This window comes from Haemorhous mexicanus, chromosome 9 (assembly GCF_027477595.1).
Source record: "Haemorhous mexicanus isolate bHaeMex1 chromosome 9, bHaeMex1.pri, whole genome shotgun sequence".
NCBI classification, from domain to species: Eukaryota; Metazoa; Chordata; class Aves; order Passeriformes; family Fringillidae; genus Haemorhous; species Haemorhous mexicanus.
The window spans coordinates 30,550,099-30,571,721 of NC_082349.1; the positions used below are offsets into that span (position 1 = coordinate 30,550,099).

Sequence of the window (21,623 nt, forward strand, 5' to 3'; positions counted from 1 at the left end):
CACCGGGCCACGCACCGGCGGCACCGGGCCGGCCACCGGGGTCACCGGGCCGGGCCGCCGGGTCCCCGCAGGCGCTGCCAAGCCAGCCCAGCGTGCGCCGGGGAGGCGGCTCTGCGGCACCGGCCGGCTCCGCCCGCTTCTGCTTCCCCTCCTGCTCCTGCTCCTCCTCCTCCTCCTCCTCCCTGCCTCCATCCTTCATCTTTCCCTGCCTCCCAGCATCCTTCCCTCCTTCCCTCCTTCTGACCCCGCATCCTTCTTCCCTTCCTTCATCCCTCCCTCTGACCCCGCATCTTTCCTTCCCCCCTCCCTCCCTCTGCCCTCTCCCTGATCCCTCTGTCCATCCTCCCTTAATCTCTCCAGCCTCCCCCACCCAGGCACCATCCTGTCCCGGATGACACATCCAACCCCCCCCCCCCCCCCCCCCCCCCCACCGTCCCAATTCCCCACTCCACCCAGTCCCTCTGGACTGAGCCCCAGCCCTTCCTCACACTTCAGTCCCCAGGAACAATCCATGATCCCTTCCTCTCCCCTCTCAATCCTTCTTCCAACTTCACAGTCTCCCCAGTTAGCCAGGATTCCCCATGGCACCCTCAAACATCCATCCTGACACCCTAATTACCTGCCCAGTCATCCTTGGATGCCTCCATCCCAACGTGACATCCCCAATTCCCTTTGCCACCCCAGAACCCCATGACTCCCGAGTACTGTTCCAGTCCCTCAACACCCTCACTTGCTGTCTAATTGTCCATGACTTCCCAGTCCTCTACTGGGACATTCCTATAGCCCTTGATCCCCACAGATCCCCTTGAACACTCACCATCCTAACCAAACACCCCCAATCTCCCCTACCCCTTTCTTCTTCGTTGCCACTCCCCATCCCAGCTCCAATAACCCCAGTCCCCTTAGACACCCCCAACTCCATTACCTGCTGGACACCCCAGTCTCGGGTTTTCTGTGGTTGAAATGGCTCCTGAGGTATTAAAAAGTCTCTTTTTTTCCCCAGCCCTGCCCTCGAAGGAGAAGTGGAGATTCCTCAGCTCTGGTTTTCAGGGTTGTTTATTTTCTCTTATCTGTTCCATTCTTTCTCTGCCCTGCTGAGATCTGTCCAGCAGGTCGGGCTGTGGCACAGTCCCTGCCCTTGGGGTGGTGTTAACTTTTTATACTAAGAACTACGTGTGCTTTATTTACAATGATTTCCCAGTACCTCTCACCTATGTTAGACAGTCTGTCTCTACTCTAAACCAATCCAGAAGTGTCACCATCACAGCAGAAGATGGAGGACAAGAAGAAGGAGAAGGACAGGACACGCCCAGATTCCTCTATCTTGCCTCCTGAACCCCCATTCTAAAACCCCAAAATTCTACTTTTTCACCCTGTGACAAATTAACTATCATCCTACTCAAACTCTTGTGGCTTGTAACTCCTCACCCAAAGTTGGTAATTGTTTCCATGGGCTAAAATCCAAGGCACAGGTGTCTTTGACTCCGTGCCAAGGTCTCTGAGCCCCCTTGCCAGGGTCTCAAGCCATCCAGGGCAGCCAGAGGGATGTCCTGGGTTCCAACACCCCAATAGCAGCACTGCCCCTGACAGCTCCCCCAGCCCCATTCTCTCTGCAGGGACCCTCCCCCTGATTCCCTGCTGCTTGGCCCCATTCTCCTCTGTCCTGCACTCCCACAGCCCTTCAACTAGCTGTCCCCACAGCCACCCACCTGCCACCAAGCAGAGTCTGTCCTTGTGTGGAATGATGACCAAGGAGCCAGGCAATGGCTCAGGGTTGCTCTCCATACCCTCTGTGTTACCTGTGTGGATGCAGAATCACAGAGCTGGTGGCAAGAAAGAAGGAGGAAGTTCTGTGGTGATGGGGTGATTCTGCTTTGGCTCTGACAAATGGATCAAAGTCATATGACCAGAAATTTGGAGGACACGGTGGCCAAAAAAAACACCTTTTTTCTGATTAAGGGCGATTTAAATATTAACACACACCCCCTGCATATGTTAATAAGCTTAATGGCACGTGGTACCAAGTCTGTAGCTCCATACTCTCCACTTAGGTTGTGCTCTGCACAACATAGGAGTAGGGGGAGAAGTTTGGGCTGGATATAAGGAGGGTAGGAATTTTACCTGATTAGGAGGAAGACCCAAAAATACCTGGGAGACAGAAAGGGCTCTCTCCTTTCCCTCCTCTCTGGTGGGGACACCTTCGTGGTAAGTTTCTGCATACAGTTGTTATTATCACCACACAACAGTATTGTTACTGTTAAAACTCTATTGCTGCTGGTGCCTTTATCACCAGCAATTCTGTATCTGTATTTCTGCTGCTTCCATATACTGCACTATTCATGAATCTGTGATTAGGAAGGTTTTTATGGAATGTGACCGAACCTATGGTGTTGAATTAATAATCTGCACTATTTGTGAAGCTGCACTCATGGAATTTCCTAGTGAACACGACCTATAGCTCCAAATTGCTTATACTCAGAAATTCAGCTCAGCTGTCCCCAGCCCTCTGATCTGTGAAGAGCAGCTGGAGTGTTCCAGGTGCGTTTATTTTCTGCCAAATTTCTTACTCTAAACGCAACACCTGGTACAAATGGGGTCAGCAGAGGGGTGCTGTGCCCCCCTACCCCCCCCCCCACTTTATCCCCGTTGTGACTTATCAGCCACCACAGCCCCAGTCCCCGGCACCCGTCCCGCTGGCCCTGCCACCTTTTGGTCCTCTCAAGCCTTTGGGTCCCCTCCAGGCGGCTCACTTTGGGGCCAGGGAGTGGGGGGACATGCCTGCTGGCACAGCCACGCCGCCCGCACTGCCAGTGTCCCAGCCGGCCCTCGGCGAGGCCCGGGGTGCCGTGGGGCTGTGCCTGTGGCCACGATCCCCAGGAGAGGGCACCAGCCAGCCGGGAATAGCCGCAAATGCGCTGGAGCAGGCAGCGATGGCTTGGCCACGCGTGTCCTCCGCACCAACGTGCCACAGGCGGGGGAGAGGAGCCACCGATGCCCTGGGCAAGCTCGGGAGATGCCGGCACGGGGAGCAGGGCGCCGGGATGCCAGGTCCTGGTGTGTCCTCGGGGCACCTGGAGCAAGGTCCTAATGGCTAAAACAGAGACCGGCGCCCGGCTGTGCCAAGGGCTGCGGGGCCACGGGCCGTGTCCCGGCCGCAGCAGGTCCCGCAGGGCGGGTGTCACCAGCCCACGCCACGCGGGAGGCCGTGGCGAGGCTGCCCTGTCGCGGTGCCCGGGTCCGAGTTCCCTGCCGAGGGGCCGTTTCGGGATCGCTGCGGATTTCACCAGCCGCTGCCCTTGACCGCATCTCTCACCCCGCGCCGGCCGCCCTGGACTTTCCCCTCTCTGGCGTCACGGCTGTGCCCTGGCTGCAGGGCAGCACCGGCTCTGGGTTGTGCCCGGCTGTACAAAGCGCTGGGCTCTCCCACCTCGGCAGCGCTGCCTGTGGCGAGGACACTCATCCTACTCTGGCCACCTCCTGTCTGCGAGGACAGGTCCGTCACCTGGGCTCTGCTTGGTTTAACAGCCTCGGGGGCCACCCAGGTCTCACACAGGGCACTTTGGTCCAGACCTGCTGCCTGGGGCACGGAGAGCCTGGGGACAGGCCCACTCCCATTAGGACCTGGCTTGGCAGCACTGGGTGGGTTCTGCCCACCCCCATCCGTGGAAGTTGGTGGAAGGCAGGGCCAGCCCCTGGGCAGGATCTGGGCTGTGTCTGGTCCAGGTGCCCGGTGAAGGTCTGGCCGCATCCCTTGCCATCCACATGCCCGGTCTCCCGGCCCCCTCCCCTTCTTGTCTCAGGGCCAGCACTTCCCCCTGGAGGTCACTGGACGCGGCCACCTGGCTCTTGCCGCATGGAGGGCGTTTGCTGGGTGGCTCCCATGCACCCCACGGCATTGGGAGCCAGTGGCCAGGGCTGGCCCCGTGTCCCCGGCACCTTATCAGGGGCATTGCTCAACAGCAGGCTCGAAGGTGGGAGTGGGCAGGGGCTGCGGCACCGCCTCGCTTCTGAGCTGTGGGGTCTGGGGAATCCCCATTCCTGGGCGAGCTGGGGAGGCCATGTCTGGGTTCGCCATGGGCTGGGCTGCTCCCTGCCAGAGGCACCCCAGCTTTGTGGGGAGCCACCCACGCCACCGTGGCTGCCACTGCCGTCCCCCTCCTGCCTTACTGAACTGTCATATGCGGGACGGAGAAACTGAGCCAGGGTCGGGACAGGCTGGCCCCAGTTTTCGTGGCTCCCCGACCCACGGGGTCCTCGCAGGGCCCCTCCTTCCTTTTCTCTGGGGCTGCTGGGGGGTCCGGCCCAGACCTGGCCTCGCACCCCTCGCCTCCTCCCTCCCTCCCCCCGGGGGCGGGGGGAATGACGGGGGGACCGGGCGAGCTGGGGCGGGGAGGGGAAGGGAAGGAGGTGGGATTATGAAGACGGGACCCAATGAGCCCGAAAAACGTGACCGCTCGCAGCCCTTTTAGCGCGGCGGAGGGGCAGCAGCAGCTTCTCGGCGGCGTGCGGAGAGAGCCGGCACCCGCCTCCCGTCCCGTCCCGCCGCGCCCGCTCCCGCCATGGCACTGGGCAAGCTGCAGAAAGTGCTGATCAGCGAAAGCCTGGACCCCTGCTGCCGGGAGATCCTGCAGGCCGGCGGGCTCCGTGTGCAGGAGAAGCCCGGGCTGAGCAAGGAGGAGCTGCTGCGGGAGATCCGGGTGAGGCAGGGCTGCACCCACGCTTGGGTGGGTGCGTGAGTGCATGGGTGGGTGGGCACAGCTGTAGGCCGGTGGTCCCGGGTGGCAGCGGACCCCTTCGACCGGTCCCCGCCTCCCGTCTGATGCAAGAGCCCGGCCGGTTTCGCACGGCAGATCCCGGACCCCGGCAGCGGCTGTCCCCTTTCCGTCACTCACCCGGGGCCATGGCCTCGATCCTGGTCCCATTCGCCGTGTCTGTCACCCCTTAGGACTGCGATGGGCTCATCGTCCGCTCGGCCACCAAAGTCACGGCCGAGGTGCTGGAGGCGGCAGAGAGGCTGCAGGTGGTGGGCAGAGCTGGCACCGGCGTGGACAATGTGGACGTGGAGGCAGCCACCAGGAAGGGAGTCCTGGTCATGAAGTAAGAGCAAAAGTGTGGAGACATCCGTGATCCTGGGGAGGCCGGGGAGACTTCAATAGGGTGCCCTCCCCGCCCATGGCACCCCTGGCACCCCCCTGTGTGCCTCCATCCTCATGGGGCACAGATCTTTGTCAGCCCAGGGGACACGCACCAGTGACACCCCTCTCCATCCCCAGCACACCCACTGGGAACAGCCTCAGCGCCGCCGAGCTCACCTGTGGGATGATCCTGTGCCTGGCCAGGTGAGCACAAGGCAGGATGCAGACAGGGTGTGCCCTGCAGCCCCCTACCCCGCGCTGACCACAGCCTCCTTTTTAGGCAGATCCCGCAGGCAGCTGCCTCCATGAAGGAGGGCAAGTGGGACCGTAAGAAGGTAGGAGGCAGTAAAGCACCTCTGGGTGGGGGTGTCCGTGTGGGGTGCGCTCGCTCACTCTCCCTGCACTCCCCAGTATATGGGCATGGAGCTGAACGGGAAGACGCTGGCCGTGCTGGGGCTGGGACGCATCGGCAGGGAGGTGGCCACTCGCATGCAGGCTTTTGGCATGAAGGTGAGGAGACAGGGCAGGGAGGAACGATGGGAAGCATCGACCTTCCTCACCGTGACAGGCTGTAAGAGTGAGTGCCTGCTCTGCCTCAGACCATCGGCTATGATCCCATCATCACCCCCGATGTCTCAGCCACCTTTGGTGTGGAGCAGCTGCCGCTGGAGCAGATCTGGCCCCGCTGCGACTTCATCACGGTGCACACACCGCTGCTGCCCTCCACCACGGGTATGGAGCGGGCACGGTCACAGGGAGCTTTGGGGAGAGCTGGGGCAGCCCCCTTCTGCTCACAGCCCTCCTTCTGCAGGGCTCCTGAATGACAGCACCTTTGCCAAGTGCCGCCGTGGCGTGCAGGTGGTGAACTGTGCCCGCGGTGGCATCGTGGACGAGAGCGCGCTGCTGCGGGCGCTGCAGTCGGGGCAGTGTGGTGGGGCCGCCCTTGATGTCTTCACACAGGTGAGCGGGGCTGTGGGGACCCCCCAGCTTGGCTCTCTCTCAGCACCACCTTAATTTTGCCCAAGGCAGCCTAGCAAACCCTGTGGGGCTGGGACCAGGAACAGCCCTCAGCTTTTGTCCTGGCAAAGGAGGTGGGGTAAATGCCCCCTGCTCCGAGCTCCCAGGTAGGTGCTGGGAGCTGATGGCAGGATGGAACTGTGTCTGCAGGAGCCCCCAAAGGACCGTGACCTGGTGAACCACCCCAACGTCATCTCCTGCCCACACCTGGGTGCCAGCACACGGGAGGCACAGAGCCGCTGCGGCAAGGAAATCGCCATGCAGATCGTGGACATGGCCACGGGGAAGGGGCTGACGGGCGTAGTGAGTGCCCTGCAGCACCTGACCTCCATGCCTCAGTTACCCCAGCTGTAACACGTGGGGGCACTGGGAGCAGTGCTCTGTGGGGGATCCCTGTCAGGCACTCACCGCTCACTCTGTCCTGCAGGTTAATGGGCAGGCTCTCAGCAAGGCTTTTTCACCCCAGACCAAGCCCTGGATCGCCCTGGCCAGGGCCCTGGGCATGGTGCTGTGCACAGCGGGCAAGCAAATGCAGGGCAGCGTGCAGGTCTGCACCCTAGGTGAGCCTGGGTGTGGGGGCCCCAATGGGTAGGCAGGAGAACAGATAGACAGGAAGGTGGTTAACAGTGAGATTGGAGCCCTAGAGTGTGCAGGGATGGATGGGTGGATAGATTGGGTGGGTGGAAGGACCCAGCCCCAGGCTGGCCACTCCACTGCAGGCCTGACCTCTCTGCTGCTGGCTCATGCACACCTCCTCCCTGCACACCAGGAACACCCTTGAAGGAGGCTGGGAGCTACCTGACACCTGCTGTGGCCGCGGGCATGCTGGCTAGAGAGACACAGAAGGAAGTGACCCTGGTGAATGCCACACTGCTGGCCCAGGAGGCTGGGCTGAAGGTGCGTGGACACCCAGGCTCCGCAGCCCAGCCTGGTGTGCCTTCCCCAGCAAGCAGCATGAGCCTGGGGACACCCTACTGTGCTGCTAATGCAGCATTGAAGCTGGCTGTTCCCTGGGGTGCTCCCGAAGACATCCCTTCCCCACCCCAGCCACACGCAGGACCTGGGCACTGAGTGGCCGTGTCTCTCCGGCAGGTCACAACCACCCACAGCGATGTGGCCCCTGAGCCCGACAGCAGCACAGGTCTGGTGCAGGTGTCCCTGCAGGGCACCCCACACCAGGTGACAGGGACGGTGCAGGGCAGCACCCCGGTCCTGCGGCAGATCAATGGGGCCACCTTCAAGCTGCCAGCCCCGCTGTCCGGCCCTCTCCTCATCTACAGAGCCAAAGCCTCTGACAGCAGTGCTCTGGCCACACTGCCCGGTGAGTCCCTGTGCCAGCCCTGAGCTGCAGGGACAGCCTGGGGAACCCCCGCACCCGACCTAGAGCTGAGCCCCTGCTGCAGCAGATGCTGCCTGGAGAGATGGGTGGGTGGATGGATGGGGGGTTTGGGCTGGGGCTTGTGTGATGTTGAGCAAAGGACTTGGGCTGGAGGAAGAAATGGCATCATGGACCTCTGAGCAGGGGGTTGGGGTGAGCAGAGGCTCAGCTCCCTGCTGGGTGCTGGGGCAGTAGGGCAGCCTGTGGTCCCTAATTCTTGTACTCCTCTGCAGGGCTGCTGAGCAAAGCAGGGGCGCAGCTCCTGTCCTACCACAGCTCCAGCCCGGTGGCAGGGGAGCAGTGGAGCGTCGTGGGGCTCTCAGCCCCTCTGCCCAGCCTTGGTGAGCTAAAGCCACGTGTCACAGAAAGCTTCCAGCTCCACCTGCCGTAGACCCCAACTGCTGACAAGGATTCTGCCCACGCCCACAGCATCTGGGCCCTCCTCCAACGGGGGAAGCATTGCACACGGCCATGCCTGAGCCCCACACTGGGTTTGGGGTGGCCCCACGTTCAATAAAGGGTCTAGAAGGAGAGAGCATGTGGTGCCTTGTGTGGTCCTTCGTCCTCAACTCCAAACCCCCTTCCTCCTCCCCCTGCTGCTCCCTGGCCCTGCTGCTGTTTGCTGAAGGGTGCAAAGGTTCTCCTGTGGCTGCCGAGGTCCTGTCTGGCCACAGTCCCATGATGAGACACGGCCCAGAGAGCAGCACTGCAAGGGGCACGAGCCCCCACCATGAGCCACTGTGTCACCTGTGCCCTCCTGCCCACGGGTTTTACCATGAGGATGTTTCAATTTAATGACATTATGGAGAAAATGCCATCTTGCCCCCATAAACTGGCGACTGGGAGGCTGAGGCTGACTTGAGTCCCACAGGCTGTCAGGGCAAACTCTCATGTCTAACAGGGCAGCTGGCCATGGAATAAATCCCCTAAGCAGCTGTGATCCAGACTGGTGGTTGTTAATTGGGAGGGACTGGGGGTGGGAGGAGATCATTCAAGACCAGGAGCCAGAGCTGGGCTGCTGCCCCCTCCCATCCACACCTTTATTCCCCTGCACTGCCCAGGTGTTTGCAGAAGATGCTGCCATCTCCAGCAGCTCTGGAGCCTGAGCCACTGCTGGCCATTCCCCACCCATACAAAGGGAACCTTCCCCCAGGCTGGCCCTGGATGCGGGGAATGAACAGGGGGAAAGAGAGCATTCCCCGCCCCAGGGCTCACCACTCTGGTGATCCCACTCTAGATGGGCTTCCTGGCATATTCGCGGCGGTACTTGGAATCCACGCGGGTCAGGTACCAGGTTCCAGGGAAGAGATCCGCCTGGGAGCCGTGGGGAGCGTGGTCGGCTGCAGGGAGAGGGCAGTGATGCTCAGGGGGGCTGTGGGGTCCCAGCAGGGCAGGCTCACATCCCCCCAGCCCCACTCACCCAAGTGATGGGTTTCCTCCCGTCGCTTCATGATCTCGGCGAAGTCTTGCGGGGCCACGCGCTTGCGGGCGTCCAGGCGAGCGGGCAGGTCAGCCAGGCTGGAGACCAGCTTGTCCAGGGGCGAGCCTGGCAAGGTGCAGCGCGTGTGTGAGATGGCAGCACTGACAGCCCCATGCTGCCCTCCCTTCCCAGTCCCTCTCTCCCCTGGGGCCCACCTGGGGCTGCATCCTGCGAGACACGGAAGGAGAACATGCTGGCCGCCAGTCCCGAGCCGTAGGAGAAGGCACCGATCCGGGAGCCGGCCAGGTCCCGTGCTGAGCACCTGAAGCAAGAGGTGAGGGGGTTACAGGAAACTTGGGCTGAGGGGGAGATGGGGATACAGAGCTGTGGGGGCAGTGTAGGATGCTGCCTGCTTTGTGGGCAGGCAGATCCTTGGGGCCACATTTCTAAGGGAGTATGGCCCTGGAGTGCAGTGGTGCCAGGGAGCCCCAGGACAAGGCTTTTGTTCCCCTCAGAGCCTGTCTGTTCCCATGACTCCTTTCCCATGGGGTCACTCATTCTACTGGGCATGACAGCAAGGGTTTTCATCCTCCTGGAGATGACAGAGGGGCTTTATGCACTGGCCCAGCTCCAGCAAGCTGGGATGAAAAGTCTGGCAGGGAGATGGCCTGGAGCAGGATGCATCCGCACTGGGTGTTGTGTGCAATGAAAGGATCAGGTCCTGTTGAGGCAGGGAGAGATGAGGGCTGGGAGATGAGTTTGCCCCTCTATCCAGCCAGGGAGTGCCCCCCCCCACAAAATGACCTGCTCCCTCTCCCCAGGCCAGCGTTTTGGGGGACTCACTGGGACAGGAGGGAGGCCAGGCAGCCATACATGGATGGTGTGTACATGTTGCCGTTGCGGGAAGAGAGGAGCAGGGAGGGCTTGGTCTTCTGGTTGAAGATGTCCTGGCTGGCAGCCTGGAATGCCTTCTCCACTTCTTTGCTGGTGTAGGTGTCCTCCAGCTTCACACCGCTGCCCAGAGAGAGACCAGCTGGAACCCCAGAGCAGTACATGCCTGGCTGGGTTGAGGATGGGGACACAGCACAGGGACCCACCGGAAGGACTGCAGCCCCTTGTAGAGGCCGGAGGCTGTGTCGGGGTTGGGGGAGGCCAAGAAGTCGTTCAGCAGCAGCCGCCCCACCGACTTCTGCACCAGCTTGCAAAAGGGCGAGTGGAAGATGATGTACTTGAAGTCATCGAGGGTGAAGGGCCTCTGGATGCCAGCTGGGAGGCAACACAGGGCCATCAGTATCCAGGGGGCTGCACCAGGCACCTCAGGGGCACTGCCACTCACCCTGCTGCCACTGGGTCTGCGCCTTCCGCCGGTACACGGCGTAGCAGCGGTCCAGCGCTCGCAGGTAGCACTGGATGGAGAGCTGCCCGTCCACCACCGGGTACTCCGAGGACAGATTGGGCTTGTAGAAGTCGTAGGCGTGCTCCATGTGGGTTCCACGCAGGCCTGAGGGCACGGGGAGAGCCAGCTGTGAGAGAGCATCAGGAGGTCCCAGCCTGGCGGCAAACACCCAGGGGTGCTGCCTGCCACACCAGCCCTGGAATCCAGCAGCCTCCCTGAGTTGCTCCATGGTGCCCACAGGGATGGGGATATGCAGCATCCAGGAGTACCCAGCAGGGTCTGGCTGAACAGCTCTGCCCAGGGCTGGGACATGGATGCATGGCCCCCAGGGACAGCACTCATGAGCTCGCCACCCCCACGGCCTCATGGCACTGACCTCTCTCCAGCACCAGCGGGGCGTTGGGTCCCACCAGCATGGCAATGGCACCGGCACCTCCCGTGGGCCGTGCGTTCCCCGTGGCGTAGACAGCGATGTCCCCACACACCACCACGGCGTAGCGACCTGGGGGAGGACAGAGGGACTGGCAGGGCCACCAGCGGGTGGAAGCCTCCATCCCATGGCCCTTGTGTGTTCCCATCTCCATGCTGCCAGGTGTCACACCAAGATGGGCAAGAAACAGGGGTGACGGAGAGCCTGGAGGGGCAGTGGCTCCCTTTGCAGTTGGAGCATCTTTGGGTTTCAGCCACCTACTGCCTCCTTCCCCTATCCCACGGCACCCACCCAGCGCCCAGCCCCACGGCATGGTTCCTGCCTGTACTCACCATCCCAGGCACTGGACTCCACCCAGGCGGCCGCATTGAAGAGCGAGGCTGTGCCCCCGTAGCAGGCGTTGGTGGTGTCAATGCCCTCCACATCAGTGTTGCCAGAGTCATGGAAAAGTTGCATGAGGACGGTCTTGACGGCCTTGGACTTGTCGATGACAGTCTCGGTGCCCACCTCCAGACGGCCGATGGCGTCCCAGGAGAGGCGCCCACGCTCCACCAGCCGCTGCACCACGGTCAGGCACAGGGAGTTGATGTCCTCATGGGCAGCGCAGAAGCCCATCTGCTTCTGGCCCAGGCCCCGTGTGTACTTGCCGGCCTCCACGCCATCAAACCGCTCCAGCTCCTCCTGATCCACGTACTGGGCAGGGAAGTACACCTCCAGGGCCAGAATGCCCACGTCCTTGGGCCAGGCACCTGTCCCAGCAGCACTGGAGAGGCTGTGGGACAGAGCGAGTGGCAACAATCCGTGGCAGCCTCGGGCACAGAGGGTGGCCCTGCAGAGATGCCACCAGCGAGCAGCCCAGGCTGGGAGCACCCCAGATCCCTGGTAGCTCCTTGTGCCTGTAGTGCTGCAGGGAGGAGGGAGAGGCTCCCCTTCCCCAGCAAAGTTTAAGAGCTCAGCCAGCTCCCCAGCCCTGCCCTGGTTGTGTCTCCAGCCCCCCCTATCCACGTGGGTGCTCACCATGCCCTCTGCCAAGCCGCGGGATGCCGGGCGCCCCGGGGTGCCCGCTCCGGCCCGGGTGGTGCCCACCTGGCCCCGCAGCAGCGCGCAGCACGCCCGACCAAGCGCAGCATCTTCACCCCGGCCGCAGTGCGGACGAAGGGACGGCCGGCCGGACAGATGGACAGCGGGATGGGCCTTGCGTAGTGCTTTTATAAACTGCGTGGGCAGCTCGGCACAGCCCTCCCGGCCTTTATCAGCCTGCCGGACCCTGGCGCTCAAAGGTCACCGAGCGCCAGCCAACACAGCAGGGGCAGCGCAGCTTCGGAGGGGGGAGCTTGCAAGGTGTCTTCGTCTTGTGTGCCCCAAAACCTGGGGACGCGGAGCCGGAGCCGGGGCTGAGCAGCGGAACGGGCCAGTGCCCTGGGGCAGTGGCAGCTCCGGTGCCAGGCTCGCCGGCACGGCTGTGGTCACTGCGTGGCCTCCCCGGCCGCCCCCGCGGGCCCGGGCAGGGAGCAGAGGGCGGCCGGGCTCTGGGGCCGGCCCCATCCGCGCTGCCCGGGGCGCAGTCCGAGCCTGACACGTGCAGCAGCTCAGGGGGGTAAAACCCCCATGAGCTGGGTGGGGGCAGAGCCATCTTCAAAGCAGCAGAGCAAACAGCCACGTGATGCCCGCGGCAAGATAACAGTGGCACAAAAGGGACCTTTGGTCCCGGTGTTGCTGTCAACATGGCCGTGGGGCCGTGTTGCAGGCCCCGGATCCCTGTGGAGCTGTCTGCACCTGGGGGACCACCTGTCCCCATGCCTGCACACCCACCACAGCTCCCGTCCCCACCCACATCTGTGTCCCAGGTCTCCGCGTCTGCACTCTGGGGACACTCCTGTTCCCCCACCTGCTCCTCAGGGACGCCCGTGGTGTTTGGCACCCGAGGGCTGGTACGAGCAAACACGAGCGCTCAGCAGAAGAGCGACGGTCCCCGCAGCTCCTGGGGACTCATCCCCGAACAGCTCTGCCCGCCCCGGCAGCGCAGAAGCCTCTGGAAGCCGGGAAGCTCGGGGAACCGGGGCAGAGCCCGTCCCTCTCTCTCTTACGGAGCAGCCCAGGGCTTTGCACCAGCACCAAGCTCACACAGCACTTGCATGCTCCTTTTTTTATAAGATGTATTTATAGGAGTTGCGGGGAGAGACGCGGAGGTGGCACGGGAGGAAGGTCGCCGGCGCGGGGTCCGCCACGTGCCGGGGCTGTGCTCAGTGCAAGGGGTAGAACTTGCAGATGTAGTGATGCTGCCGGGAGCAGTCGGCGCTGGACCACACAGAGAAGCCTGCGGGAGAGACAGGCGGGGGGCTGGCGGGTGCCACGGCGAGGACGGGCACCAGCTGTGCCCCCCGCAGCCCCGGAGGGGATGGGACCTGCAGGAGTTCCGAGGCGGGGCAGTGCCGGCCGAGCCCCGGCGCTGGGGGTGGCTGCGGGGCCCGGGCACTCACCGCTGTGATGGGTCAGCACGGCGCAGCTCCCCCCCTGGGCACCGTTCCCAGGCAGCTCACTGGTGGCACTGTAGTCCTTCCCACTCGTCCACTGCCAGGCCTGGCTCTGTGCAGGCCGAGAGGGGTTCAGAGGCATGGCCCTGCTGTCCCCCAGCCCCCATCACCCCTGCCGCCCACGCCTCACCTCTTTGCTCTTTTGCAGTCCAATCCAGACGGGCTGCACACGCTGGTGGTAGGAGATGGTTCTCTGCAGGGTGGCTGCCTCGTGGGCATTCTCCACCCAGGCCAGATGGGCGCCTTTCTTGACGTCCTGGCAGCGACTCTGCAGGGAAAGGTGTCAGTGCCGGGGCACCTCGGGGAGACGGGGGGTTCCCTGTTCCCCTGTGTACCCCGCTGGGCTTACCTCAGCCTCGTCCCAGCTCCGGGGCTCGGGGAAGTATTTGAAGCAGCTGAGCTTGTAGTAGGACCAGCCGTCGGGGCAGTAGCTTATGTACCTGCCGTCTGTTTGGGGAGAGCGGCGGGCAGGGATGAGGACGGCCGGCATCACTGCCTGGAGAGCAGCGGGGCTCCCTCCTGGCCCAGCTACAAAAGCAGCTGCCCCCCGAGCCGTGGCACTCACCGACTGGCCGCAGGAGCCCCACGCAGCCCAGCAGCAGGAGGGCGAGTCTGGCCGCAGCCGCCATCCTCCTTGCTCCCTGTAAAGGCACGGGAGGGTCACACAGGGTCCCCTGGGGACAGAGGAGGTCCCTACTACCTGTGCCCAGAGAGTGCAAACCTGCCCCGCTGGGGGCTGAGGCTGGCCCCTTTGAGCCGCCTGGAGGAGATGACAGGCCGTGGCTCCCTGTCTGCCCCCCGGCACAAGTCACTGCCCCATCCGTGCCTGCACGCCGTGCCCCAGGCATGGCTTGGAGTCCCCTGCCCGCACTGGCAGCAGATTGTCCCGGCTCCACCAGTCCCAGACTCGGCAGGAGGCATCCGGGAGAGCCAAGGTGCTCTGTGGGGACAAGGGGAGGGCGCTGTCGCGGACACGGGACCCCAGTCAGGCAGTGGCACAGGTGGGGCTGCAGGCGCTGCATGCCCGGCAGCGTTTATTCACGCCCTGAGCTCGTAGCGCTGCCCAGGCTGGGGAGGCAAATCGGCCACATCAGCGTAGTTCCCCTTTATCTGGGCTAATCCCCGGGCACCGGGGCCGATTTGCAGATTCAGCTCGTCTTCCCCTCAAAGAAGCAGCGACAAAAGTCAATGCAGTGCTGAAAAATGCAGCATCACAGCCTGCCCCATCCAGCGAGGGCAGAGCTCGGCTCCCGCGGGAGCAGCCAGGGAGAGGGACCAGCTCCTGTTTGCCCGTGAGCCAGCTCTGAGCATCCCAGCTCTGAGCTGCCTTGTGAGGCTCCTCTTCCTCACCTGTTGTCCGGAGATGGTGAGGAATAGCGGCTTGTCGCGGGTCATGGGGACAGGCGAGGAGAGGAGCTGTCCTTTATAGCCGGGTGCTCACCAGTTTCTGTTTGCCCTACTCAGGTGATTCTCACCATAAAAATCTTACTGCTGACCCCCCTCCATCCCCCCCACTTTGCTGGAAAACTGCCCAGATCCCCAATCTGTTTGCATTTAACATATCTCCAGAAACAGACAGGAAGAACCTGTCCTAGTTGGTCAATAAATCCCCTGCAATCATCACTAATTGCTCCCGCGATACAGATGTAATCTTCCAGCCCCAGAGCAGCCTGGCACCTGGCAGGGATGCTCGCTGGGCCAGCCCGGGGGCTGGCAGGGCTGAGCCCCGGGGGTGAGCCCCGATCCCGGCCAGGGCATCCCTGCGACCGGCGGGACCCTGCCGTGGGTCCAACCCCCCGGCACTGCCCCTGTCCCCAACCAAGGGATGGCACCCGGCCGGGCCCCACGCCCTGCCCGGCTGTGCCATGCGTCACCCACACACCGCCCTTGTTTGAACTGCCGGGGGATGTTTGCGAGCAGGAGGGGACGCCGGGATGTGGGAACAGCCTGCAGCCGGGGGCTGGCGGTGCCATCAGACAGCGGGGAGGATGCCCAGCCCTCGGGCCCGGCCGTGACGCGAGCCCTCGTCACTCTGGCCGAACGGGAGGAAGGGGCAGCTCCCGCAGCAGCAGCACCCCGCTGCCCCTGCCCCAGGCGGCTCCCTGCAGCCCCAGCCCGGGCAGGCTGCTGCCCACATGCAGCCACAGGGATGAGCTCCCGGCCCCAGCAGCTGGAGCCCTTCGGCAAGGTCTGGCACAGCCTTCTCTGCCACGGTCCTTGCTCCTCGCCCTGGGGTGTCCTCTGCACCTGTGGGAGGCAGCTGGAGTTCTCCACGTTCCTGCTCTGCAGCGTCACTTCGCTGGCTCCTGATGGACCAGAGCAGCTTTGAAAGATCATCCTGCTGCCAGCTCCGGCCAACACCTGGCTCTACCTCCCCAAAACCCTTGGTGGAGGCCGGTGGGAAGGAGGGGAGCTGCCCTTGAGGGGCTGGTGCTCACCGGCATTAGCGTGACCTGCAGAGGATCCAGACTCAGGGCTGAGCCCTGCTTCCCCCCACAGGGAGAGCTTTGTGTCGGGCTCAAGCCTTGTGCAGCCCAGGGATCTGCCACGGACTCTCCTCTGCAGCAGCATTTGCTGAAACATGCAGCCGGGGAGCGCTGCTACACCCACAGGGAGCAGCTCCCTGCCGGCGTGCAGAGGCAGCTCTGCCTTCTACCCCGGGAAGAGGGGGGGATCAGGCCCCTCTCCTTCACCCACACAGCGGGATAGAGCTGCTGCTGCTTGCTAGGCATCCTCTGGGGTGAGACCTTCTCGTGTCCAAACACAGCTGCTGCCTGCTATCACTTCCAAAAGAAACAACCTGCCACACATCAGCTGCCCTGATCAATGGCAAAACCCTGCAAACACAGCAACTCCCCAGAAAACAGGACTCCACCCTTGATTTATGGAAAAACAGTGAAAAAGCTCCCCTAAAGAGCCTGAGGCTCCTGCACTACTCCTCAGATAAGGGATCCTCCCTAGATAAGGGATGTGGCAGCTCCCTGCCTGGATGGCTCAGTTTGGATGCAGCACAGCAAGTTTCCACAAGCCCCTGGCCACGCTGGGCTGGGGAGGAGGCATGAGCAGCCCCAGGAGACACAGCTTCAAGTCTCAGCCTGAGCACCAGGGAGCTCCATGCTGCCGTGCCAGGGGCTCAGCAGAGCTCACTAAACTTTGGCACAGATGTGCAAGCCGTGGGAGAACGTGGATGAATGCCTCCTGGAGGTTTGGACTCGCTGAGCTGGCTCTACCAGGAGATAAAGGAGCTGCACTGTTTGAATATTAAACCCTTAAAATGCCCCCAGCAACTTTACCCCAGCTCAGCATTGTAACTCAGCTACTGGCTCCATCTGAGTCCACAGCAAGAGCTGGAGAACAGCCAGGTGAGCACCAGTGGAGCCCAAGGCTCCAGTGGCACCTGTGTGCTCCAAACCCAGCTCAGCAGCTATTGACTCTTTGCTTTCTGATTGCTCAAATCAAACTCCTCAAGCCTGAGACCAGCACAGAGGAGCGGCGATTCCTCGTTTCAGAGGCTGGAGAATCCCACATCTTCATGCTCTTAGTCTGGAGAAATGGAGGCTCAGGGGGAACCTTAGCACTCTCCACAACGACCTGAAAGGAAGCAGTAGGCAGGTGGGGGTTGGTCTCTTCTCCCAGGTAAGAAGCAACAGGATGAGAGGAAATGGCTTCAGGTTGCACCAGGGGAGGTTTAGACAGGATACGAGTGAGAATTTTGTCAATGAAAGGACAGTCAGGCATTGGATCAGGCTGCCCAGAAAGAGGTGGAATCACCATCCCTGGAATGCTCCAAAAATATCTGCATGTGGCCTTTGGGGACATGGTTAAGGGGTGAACACAGCAGTGCCAGGTTAAAGGTTGGACTCGATGATTTAAGGGGGCTGTTAAGGATTCCATGCATCAGCTGCTGAGACAAAGCCAGGGAGGCAGCCCCAGCTCCAGGGATGAGGGTCCTCTTCCCTGCTGGAGGGACAGGAAACAGCCAAGGGCAGCAAGCAGTGAATCCACAGCCCCACTGCTTGGCCCACACTCGCTCAGCACCTTCCCAAAAGCCTTCCCTGGCTCCCACAGGCAGGAGAGAGCTCTCACCCAAAGTGCTCAGGAAAGGACCCATCCCAGTCCCTCCCCATCCTTCCCAGTAAGCCCAGCTGCTTGGCTGCTGCTTACTGTCCCCTTCCCAGCTAACCAAGAGACCCAAAATCCACCTGCTACACCCACACCAGGCTGCTTCCAGCTCCCTTGGGTGGAGCTACGTGGCGGGGTTCACATGGTGCTGAGACAGAGCCCCCCTGACTCATTTATAAGCCAGTAGCTGTGCCACAGTAGCCAGGAAAACAAAATTAAAACAGCAACACACAGACAATGGGCACATACTTTTTATTCTGGGGATAAAAATTGCTTATACATTTGGCAGCAACTATTTTCATAAAAGACTTTTATAAAAAATGTAAAAATAAGCAAATATTTTCCATTATTAATATAGGAAAATGCTGCTGTGTGAATGGTTACTCTACAACTTACGAGATAAAATACCACCTTAAGGAGATATTATCTTTACAAGTAGTTAAAAAAAAAAAAAAATAGAGAAGAAAGGCAGAGGGCCATCGTATTAACAGCCAGGCACAGAACTGGCTTCATTCCACAGAAAGCACTCATCCTGTAAAAGGTAGCCACATATATAAAAAGGCACTTGGTTATTTGGAGCTAACGAGCAAAAGCCCTTTGTTTCTTTAGCATGGATGTAGCAACACTTCATAATTTGCAGTGAAAGGTGTACCTGGACAGACCCCCTGGAGGTCTGAGTCAGCTGCAGCCAGCGTGCCAGGGAACGCTGTGTGTGCCGGGAAAAGCGGCAAACTCACGCACAGCTAAAAACTAAAAACTTCAGCCCAAAGCGACAGCCCTGGGAACCAGCTCCTCCTGAGGCCCTGCCTTCATGTACCATCGAGTGGAATTGGGAAACAAAACAAACAAAAAGCAAAGCAACTTTGACTCTTGATTAGGATGGAAGAGAACAGCAGAGACAATACTGTACACGGCGGGGCGTTGGATGGGCGGCTCGCGGGGAGCGGCCTTCAGTCCTTTGGCAGCAGCCGGCACCTCGAGCTCTTTGGAAGACGTGTCTGCAGCACTCCCTTGAAGAGGCAGGAGCAAACCATCCCCACAAGGTTCACTTCGGCTGCTGGCTGGTCTGGAGCCCTCCGGAGAAGCGCTGCTCTTGTGGACAAGGCAGAAAGGGCGGCTGTGTGCCTAAGGTCAGTGACAGCTGGCTCCCACAGCTCCAAGCGCTGGGGGCAGCCGCACCACGAGCGGCCCTGCTGTCCCTCGCTGGGAGATCTCCGCAGAGGACAGCCCCAAAGCTGGGCACCAAGCTGCAGGAGGCAATGGTTTCTGGGCTATTTGGTCTGCTGCCACAGCCCAGCTCCTGGCTGCTGGAGGCCCACGGGGCAGTCAGTGCTGCGGCCTCTGTGCGCTGCGAGGGGAGGACAGGCAGCTGTGACCCAGGGCTGCAGCAAAAGGGACACTTTTCAAAGGGCTGGACGTCGCTCCTGACGCAGAAGGGCACACACCGCAAACATGTCACCACACGTTTGGCACTTGTTGATAATACCATAAAGAGGCAGCATATGGTATCTGGAGGACAGGACACACAGCCACCCTTGGATGGAGGGGAGGGGACTTCTGTGCAAGAAGGCTGGGAGCTTGTGTTACCAGTTTTTGAAACACTCGTGCTCATCCCAAAAGGCCTGTATCAGTTGCAGTGCATCTCTTCTGGCATGGGAGCCCACGGAGGCAGTCATGGACACTCCTGGCAGGATAGGGGCACGGGGAGGGTAGTGTGTCAAAATGGTCAGGGGTGTCTCGGGGAAGAGATGGGCCCACAGGCCACCGTGGTGGGAAGACCAGGTCAGACCAGCGTTTTTGGGAGGGAAAATAACAAAACAAACAACCTAAAAAGACTATATGTATATATAATCTCATAATACCTGGGGAGCAGGCAGTGAGAACGCTAAGGGGTGTTAGTGGGTCTCTACAAGGCAAAGACTCCTGAAGAGGAAAGGGTGAAGCTGCGTGACAGGAGGCGTCACTTGACCTGCAGGTGTTTTGGGAGGTCCGGCTCGCTTGCTGAGCAAGAGTGGACGAGGGAAGGAGGGAGGCTAGGAATGTGGGTGCAGCTCTGAGCTGTGTCAAAACAAGGCAACTTGAACTCGAGGAGAACTAGTAGAAGGTGCTTCAGAGAGAGGTTACGTGGGTAACAGGAGGAGTAACAAAATAAGGATACAAAGCTGGTTTTGGCTAAATTTCTGGAGAAATGACCACAAGATGTATTAAGCTGAAGAGCTGTCTCCCCAAGGCAACGGTGGAACGTGTTCAAAAGCAGACTGGAGAATCCAGTGCAGACAGCAGTCACGTCCAGTTGGTCAGAAGTGACCCCGCTGGTCTTCTCCATCACCAGCTTCTACAGTTCTCCATTCAGCATGAAAGCATACAAGTCTACAGCGACCACAGTCCCTCCAACGAAAGAACATCCTGGGCTCATTAAGACTCTTGGATTCTAAAATGGTTCTTCATTTCCATCCTGGAAGACCTTCATGAGTTCTGGAGTCCGCTTTAGTGGGGCTGCCCCGTGGGCAGCCTTCAGGCGTACACCTGCATGTTGTTCCGCTGCTGCTCCGGCATGTGGGCGGCCGCCGGCCCGCGCTGGTTGTTGCTGGGGCTGGTCGCCACGTCAGACCAGTCAGAGGCTGAGTGGGGGGAAGAGCTTGACCACTGGTCCGGAGATTCGGGCGATGGAGTCAGGTACGGGTGCTCCCCTTGTAAGTGCCGGTTGTGGCTAGGAGTCCGTTCTGTGGCCGAGGAGTAGCAGCTGTGCTGGGAGGGAGGCGTGGGGTACTTCCCCATTGAGCTCTGGAACTGGTGGTAGGCCGGGAGGACCGTCTGAGCCACCTGGCCGTCCTGCTGAGGGATGGCAGCCATGGAGAACGAGGCGCTGGGCAGCTGGGCTAGATCTGGGATCTGGTACATGGAGCTAAGAGGGCCAGCCATGTTCTGAGCGCAGTTTGACTGGGCCTGCTGCGGCAGTGCTTGCTGGTTTATGCTGCCCTTGGGAACCAGCTGGAAAGTCATGATGGGGGGCAAAGACTCCCTGGACACCCCCAGGTGCTTCGCGTCCGCTTGAACCAAGCCGCTCTGCTGAGAAACGCTGGGGTGGGAATGCATCACCTGGGGCACCATGCCGAACATCTCGTTGTACTGGGACTCGTTCACCTCCATGCGGTTCATCCACTCGGTGGAGACGTTGCCTGGCCGCAGCCTGCCGAGCCCGCTGTTGGGAGGGGTGGTTCTGTGCTGAGACAGCAGCTGGCTGACGGACGGGAGCACCGTGCTGGAGCCACGGCCCAGGGGCTGCATCTCATGCAGGTTGGAGAAGGACATGGTGTGGGCAGCCTGCACCGACGGAGCCGTCAGCAGCGAGCTGGGCGACGAGTGCAGCACCCCTGGTGATGGCATCACAGGAGAGGAGGTTGGTTCAGATGCAAAAGCGTGGGGAGACTCCAGGGAATCCACCGGTGACAGGGTCACGGAGCTCTCTGAAAACTGCCCTTTGCCCTCACTGAGGGACTTCTTCCTTCTCCTCTTTGCATCTTTGGTAAGGCTGGCGGGCATGCCTTTGGCATTCGGTTTTCGTGACTTCTTGCTTAGTGACGCGTGTTTCAGGTTGAGGAAGGACCGGTTGGGGCCACAGATGACAGGGGAGAGGGCAGAGTTCAGCATGGCCCCGGGGTGCCCAGCGGGGCTGTGGGCCACGTTGTACTCGTTGAGGAGCTGCACGATGTCGTGGTGCATCCGGTCCTGCGCCACGTCCCGGGGCAGCCGATCCATGTGGTCCGTGATGTCTCGGTTGGCAAAATGGTCCAGCAGGATTTTTGCTGCTTCAAAGCTGCCTTCCCGAGCAGCGAGGAAGAGTGGAGTCTCCTCCTGGAAACACAGAGCAAATATTTTAGCAGCTTCAGTGTGGGGGGGACTGACTTACAGCTCATAGTCCCTTATGGTGTGGCAGACCGGCAAGTACTGTATAATGCAGTGTCACATTAACAGCCTCCAAGAGCCACCCACCCTGAGAGCTGCCCACTGAAAAAGGCAGATAACAGATAATTTCATACACAGCAGTGGAGCACAGGCTGAACCTTCCCACCATGGAGGGCACTATTGTGCCCTGGATCCTTGGAGGAACCATGAAAGCACCTGGTGCCCTTCTCCTATTGCCTCCTGTAAGGGAAAGGTACCAAAGGCTGAAACAGCCCAGTAGGGAAC

The 21,623-nt window shown here is 61.0% G+C and overlaps 4 protein-coding genes across 4 annotated transcripts in view; 1 reads left to right on the plus strand and 3 right to left on the minus strand.

Annotated features, from left to right (window-relative positions):
• The first annotated feature begins 4,457 nt into the window (after window positions 1-4,457).
• PHGDH (phosphoglycerate dehydrogenase) lies at window positions 4,458-8,065 on the plus strand. Its single transcript, XM_059854780.1, has 12 exons — window positions 4,458-4,697; window positions 4,946-5,097; window positions 5,274-5,339; window positions 5,416-5,470; window positions 5,547-5,645; window positions 5,735-5,867; window positions 5,947-6,095; window positions 6,303-6,455; window positions 6,580-6,712; window positions 6,922-7,049; window positions 7,245-7,473; window positions 7,764-8,065. Exons 1-12 carry the CDS (start codon window positions 4,560-4,562, stop codon window positions 7,919-7,921), a joined length of 1,593 nt encoding a protein of 530 aa, XP_059710763.1. The 5' UTR covers window positions 4,458-4,559; the 3' UTR covers window positions 7,922-8,065.
• A 476-nt stretch (window positions 8,066-8,541) lies between these two features.
• Window positions 8,542-12,226, minus strand: HMGCS2 (3-hydroxy-3-methylglutaryl-CoA synthase 2). The gene is made up of 9 exons (XM_059854781.1): window positions 11,794-12,226; window positions 11,109-11,548; window positions 10,723-10,848; window positions 10,287-10,451; window positions 10,048-10,216; window positions 9,794-9,964; window positions 9,166-9,272; window positions 8,951-9,076; window positions 8,542-8,870 (listed from the first exon to the last, which is right to left on the minus strand). Exons 1-9 carry the CDS (start codon window positions 11,904-11,906, stop codon window positions 8,764-8,766), a joined length of 1,524 nt encoding a protein of 507 aa, XP_059710764.1. The 5' UTR covers window positions 11,907-12,226; the 3' UTR covers window positions 8,542-8,763.
• Window positions 12,227-12,915: 689 nt separating this feature from the next.
• REG4 (regenerating family member 4) lies at window positions 12,916-14,798 on the minus strand. The gene is made up of 6 exons (XM_059853505.1): window positions 14,661-14,798; window positions 13,876-13,951; window positions 13,660-13,757; window positions 13,441-13,578; window positions 13,257-13,362; window positions 12,916-13,093 (listed from the first exon to the last, which is right to left on the minus strand). Exons 1-6 carry the CDS (start codon window positions 14,703-14,705, stop codon window positions 13,020-13,022), a joined length of 537 nt encoding a protein of 178 aa, XP_059709488.1. The 5' UTR covers window positions 14,706-14,798; the 3' UTR covers window positions 12,916-13,019.
• A 2,869-nt stretch (window positions 14,799-17,667) lies between these two features.
• Window positions 17,668-21,623, minus strand: part of NOTCH2 (notch receptor 2) — a 97,008-nt gene continuing 93,052 nt past the window's right edge. The window contains exon 33 of the mRNA XM_059854796.1: window positions 17,668-21,287. Within this exon, the coding sequence (XP_059710779.1) occupies window positions 19,947-21,287 (1,341 nt within the window). The 3' untranslated portion in view covers window positions 17,668-19,946. The remainder of the gene's footprint in view (window positions 21,288-21,623) is intronic.

Bases quoted from the DNA above. Each gene is read 5' to 3' on its own strand.
- HMGCS2 (XM_059854781.1), bottom strand. From the start codon at position 11,906: ATGCTGCGCTTGGTCGGGCGTGCTGCGCGCTGCTGCGGGGCCAGGTGG. The intron at 9,273-9,793 runs GTGAGTCCCCCA...CTCTTGCTTCAG, and splicing joins CTGGCCTCCCTCCTGTCCCA to GTGCTCAGCACGGGACCTGG. The intron at 9,077-9,165 runs GTGGGCCCCAGG...GCACCTTGCCAG, and splicing joins CTCGCAGGATGCAGCCCCAG to GCTCGCCCCTGGACAAGCTG.
- PHGDH (XM_059854780.1), top strand. From the start codon at position 4,560: ATGGCACTGGGCAAGCTGCAGAAAGTGCTGATCAGCGAAAGCCTGGAC. The intron at 5,471-5,546 runs GTAGGAGGCAGT...TGCACTCCCCAG, and splicing joins GCAAGTGGGACCGTAAGAAG to TATATGGGCATGGAGCTGAA. The intron at 6,096-6,302 runs GTGAGCGGGGCT...CTGTGTCTGCAG, and splicing joins CCCTTGATGTCTTCACACAG to GAGCCCCCAAAGGACCGTGA.
- REG4 (XM_059853505.1), bottom strand. From the start codon at position 14,705: ATGACCCGCGACAAGCCGCTATTCCTCACCATCTCCGGACAACAG. The intron at 13,952-14,660 runs GTGAGGAAGAGG...GTGCCTTTACAG, and splicing joins TCACCATCTCCGGACAACAG to GGAGCAAGGAGGATGGCGGC. The intron at 13,094-13,256 runs GTGAGTGCCCGG...TCTCTCCCGCAG, and splicing joins CGTGCTGACCCATCACAGCG to GCTTCTCTGTGTGGTCCAGC.